The following is a 4,420-nucleotide window of genomic DNA, read 5'->3' as shown; positions in this document are numbered from 1 at the left end:
TACTGAGAAAGTCTATTTATCGTCTTTCGTGGGCGTAATAATACTCCTCCTCTCCGAATTTATTTCTTCCTTTGATCATCTTGCACACACTCACTGAATTCCCAACTATTCATTCAACATTTCTTGAGCCCACTGTGTGCCAGTCACTGTTCCAGGCGACCGAAACAGAGAGGTTGGGAACATTCTCTGCTTGCAGGAGGCCCTGCTGTGCAAAGTTTCTAAACAACCTCTTTTCATCTTTTCTTTCATCTTCGCCTTTGAGATTCACCTATGTTGATTCACGTTGTCCCAAGAGGGTAGATACGAACATTCCCATTTTATGGATGCGAAAACCATGACTGCTAAGGAAAAAATGAAGTGCTTTGCGGCGACTGAACACCAGGACGCCACCGCGCCACGTGCAGCGGCGCGTTTCGCCAGTCGCGATCCCACCCGCGCACGCACCCTCCTTCCCTCCCTCCCAGCCGCCGCCGCGCCGGGTCCACGTGTGTGTGTCTGTGTGCGGAATGGGGACGGGGGCGGTGCCGCTGGAGGGGTGGGGTCCGGGCTAACGTCACTGGCAGTGCCGCCCAATCAGCGGCGGGCTCGCGGCCCCGGCGCTGGTATTGGGGCAGCGAGGGGGCAGTTCTCTATAACGCGGTCTCCGGGAGCCAGCGGGGAAGAAAGAAGCCGAGCGGGCGGAAGGCGCCCTCCCTGCCGCCTGGGCCCGGGCACCGGGTGCCGGGCCCGGGGTCCTTCCCGCCTCCCGCGGCCGCCGGCCGCTTTGTTTCCCCAGCCTCTGCGCTCTGGGCAACTCAAGAGGGGCTCCCGCCTGGGCTGCACAGGGATCGCGGCGGCAGGAAGGGCGGCCGACCGCGCCGGGACTCGCAGGGACCCAGGAGTCCGGCCGCCAGGAGAGCCGCGTGACGAGATCGAAGAGGGAGCCGGAGCTCCGCGGCCCAGGGGTGCGGGCCGGGGGCGCCCGTGAGCAGAGACCTCCCCGTCGAGGGGGGGCGATGTTCCCCTCGCCCGTGGGCTCTTCGGGCAGCCAGGGCATCCCGCCGTTGGGACCAGGGCCCCCGCAGTGGGCACCCCCCCGGGTGGTTCCATGGAGACTCTGTGCCCCGCTCCCCGCCTCGCAGTGCCGGCGTCCCCGCGAGGGTCGCCCTGCTCCCCCACACCCCGGAAGACGCGTCGGGGGACCCAGGAGTTCTCTCCGCTGTGCCTGCGTGCCCTTGCCTTCTGCGCCCTTGCCAAACCCCGGGCGTCCTCTCTGGGCCTGGGGCCTGGGGAGCTGGCGCCGCGGGCTCCGGTGCTGCTGGGCCCTCATGCCCCACTGTGCACCGGCGGCTGGGCCCCGGATGGCCTGAAGCACCTCGCTGGACAGGCCGGGCGTTACAACGATCCCAACTCCCCGGCCAGCCAGGATGCCGACGCCGCTGTGTGCCGGGGCCGCGGCGAGGAGGAAGAGGGCGGAGGCAGTTTCCCGCACTTCGGCGCTCGCGCCGGCGTACCTCCCGGCCGCTGCCCGGCGCCCCGGCGCCTTCGGGAATCTCCGACCAGCTCTGTCTCGGCTCCGCCTAGGCCAGCCCCGGGTCTCGGCTCCCAGCCTGGCCCCGCCGCCAGCCCGCATCAGGAACCGGGTTCCCGGCCTCCGTCGCCACCTGCGGGCCTCTCCTCTGAGCCCGCGGGGCCCGGGACAGCGCCGGAGCCGCCCCCGCCGAGCCAGACTGCCGCAGTCGATGGAAACCCCCCGAAGGCCGCCCCCGAGGCAACAGCCGCCAGCCCCTCGACGGCCAGCGAAGCTCCGGCGGCGCCCGGCGACCTCCGCCAGGAACATTTCGATCGTCTGATCCGCCGCTCGAAACTTTGGTGTTACGCGAAGGGCTTCGCCCTCGACACTCCGAGTTTGCGCCGGGGGCCCGAGCGGCCCCCAGCCAAAGGGCCCTCCCGGGGAGCCGCCAAGAAGCGCCGGCGGCCGACGCCCCCCCAACGCAGCGCACAGCCCCGCCGTCCTGCACCGACGCTCCCCACCACGAGCACCTTCAGCCTCCTCGACTGCTTCCCCTGCCCCCCGGCCCTGGTGGTGGGGGAGGACGGAGACTTAGGGCCGGCATCCTCGCTTCGTCTCCAGGGAGACTCTAAGCCCCCGCCTGCCCACCCGCTGTGGAGGTGGCAGATTGGGGGTCCCGCTGTCCCTGAGCCCCCCGGCCTCAAATTCTGGGGGATCAACCTGGAGCAGCTCTGAGCGTGAGACCTCTTCTGCCAAAGGGGAAAAGTGGGGGCCACAGCCAAACTGCGGGCTCGAGGGCAGAGCCTCATTTCTCACCTTTGCCTGTCCTCTTCGGGTTTTATGGGCTGTGGTCAGAGGGACCTCAAATGACAGTGATCTTCAAGCACCTAACTGGTCGGGGTGACACCCCCTCCCCCTTATCCTTTGGAGGCGAACCAAGGGCTGGAGTCAGGAGAAGGCTTAATCGAAAAAGGCTTAAAGACATAGATTCCAATCCCTCGCCTCTTCCATCTCGGATCTCTGGGGGCAGGGCCTTCACCCCAGGGGGAGCCGAGGAGGCTACAGCTCAAAGACAAGGAAGAAAAAAGAGGGAGAGAGACCTTGGTGATGGACAAACCGGTTGTTTCTGTGGGCGAGCCTGGGGATTGGGGTGGGGGGGCCCTGCTGGGGGTGGGGAGGTGATTGGCAGCTCCCGGGGGCATCCCCCACCCGCACCATCCAGGCCTTTAACCCTTCACTCCCCTCGGGCCTTCCCTAGTCTCTGGGCACCACTGCAGCCTTCACGGGGGAGGGAGCAGCTTAGGCAAGGGGGAGATCACCCCCTTCCGGTTCTTTTCCTAGGGACCCCCAAGTCAAGGGACCCCTAGTTACCGAGATATTCATTCTCAGCCACCAACCTTTCCCCTTTGTCCAGTTTTGGGGTTCGCCTCTCCAGTATTCCCCGTTTGCTTTCAGGTTATAAGGTCTGATGGGTAAAAGAGGACTCCCCCCCAGAAGTCAGCCCCCTCCGCCAGTTTACTCCTTATATTAGGAGGCTGCGCAGGGCTGAGGGACCCCCTCCCCTTCAAAAGTGCAGACTTTGTCTGGGGAAGGGGCCAGAGACCATCCCAGGGAAAGTAATGGAAGGTGGAAGAAATCAATAAAATCAGACCAAAGAAGTTGCCTCACCAGGTCCTCGCCAACGGTTTAAGGATGGGGGGTGTGGAGGTAGCGGGCAGGCCTGGGTCCATTCTCTGAACACCCAAACTGAGACCCCTTCAAGGCGAGAAAGAAGACAAGCTGCTCTCTGGAGGGGGTAAACGAAAGGCCTCTTGGCCTAACCACAAGGTCCAGTGGGTTTTGAAGGGGCAAAGTTTGGGTTTGGATGGGAACTGGGCTGCGGAACCTTTAGCATCCTCCCCCCACCCAACTTCAGGCATTTCGGGAGTTGTCAGGGACCTGATGGATCCGAAAGGGGCAGGGCCAGGGGATTAGTTTTGAGGTCAGAAGTTCTGTTTTCCTGGGGGAGGGGAGTGAGTCGGAGGGGAGTGGAATTGCTTTCTCCTCCACCCAGGTGAGGTCTGGGGAGTTTAGCTCTTAGGGAAATTCCACGTTTAGGTGTGAGGGGAAACTGGGGGTTGCCGATCTTCCCAACAACTGAGGGACCCAGTGCCCCTTCTGCCCACACTCGTGAATATCGCCCCCTTTTCCCCCAAGACGGGACAAGGGAAAAACAATTCCCACATATGATACTGGGGAAGGACTTGTCTCCTTTTCTGTGAAAATGCTTTGTAAAAAGTTGTTAATGTTTGCATAGAGCAGATTCTCGAGGAAAACTGTTTTGGACCACAAAAGTTTTGTTTGTTTTAAAAGCTGTCTCTTTTAATTTTTCTTTTGCTGGGGGTGGGGGCGGGGTGGGTGGGTGTGGGTCGGGCACTGCTCTCTTTCTCCTCAACATCTGGCCTTTATGAACCCTGCTGACCTCCCCTCCCCCTCCAGCTGTGTTGTGGGGAGGAGGGAGGAGGGTGGGGGAGTGCCTTCCATTCCTGTGCTTCAGGGGTATCCATCTTATCTTGCCCCCCAAGAACGGGGAAGGCCAAGGAAGAACGCAACTGTGAGGGGTGGGGAGAGAGGCGCTGTGAAGAGGGGGCGAGGTTTGCAAGGAGAAATTCAGAAAGGCAGACTCCTGCTTTTAAAGAGCTCCTTGCTTTTAGTCAGGTCAGTTTGGGCCCGTTCAACCAGCCTGGGCGGGGTGGCGTGAGCTCTGGGCGAAGGAGGGGAGTGGTGGGTCATGTAATACCCTTTTGGGACTCTTCCTTCTTCTCTGAGGAGTGGGAGGGGATGCCTTTCCTTTGGCTTTCCCCCTCCTTCAAGTCAAAGTATTAATCCTCAACCTGGAAGGGGGCTGGGCAGTGAGTTAAAAAACACACCTTTTGGCCAGACCTGGAA

General features: G+C 62.0%; 1 protein-coding gene across 1 annotated transcript; it reads left to right on the top strand.

Annotated features, from left to right (window-relative positions):
* The first annotated feature begins 895 nt into the window (after positions 1-895).
* Positions 896-3,843, top strand: EPOP (elongin BC and polycomb repressive complex 2 associated protein). Its single transcript, XM_082603928.1, has one exon. It carries the CDS (start codon positions 1,088-1,090, stop codon positions 2,225-2,227), a length of 1,140 nt encoding a protein of 379 aa, XP_082460054.1. The 5' UTR covers positions 896-1,087; the 3' UTR covers positions 2,228-3,843.
* The last annotated feature ends 577 nt before the right edge of the window (positions 3,844-4,420 follow it).

The sequence above is a fragment of the Mesoplodon mirus genome, assembly GCF_964341445.2.
Source record: "Mesoplodon mirus genome assembly, chromosome: 18".
NCBI classification, from domain to species: Eukaryota; Metazoa; Chordata; class Mammalia; order Artiodactyla; family Ziphiidae; genus Mesoplodon; species Mesoplodon mirus.
The sequence above is the reverse complement of the archived record's forward strand: the minus strand, read 5'-3'. Positions and strand labels throughout refer to the sequence as shown.

What these genes read in the sequence shown, in the direction of transcription:
- EPOP (XM_082603928.1), top strand. Translation starts at nt 1,088, where the DNA reads ATGGAGACTCTGTGCCCCGCTCCCCGCCTCGCAGTGCCGGCGTCCCCG.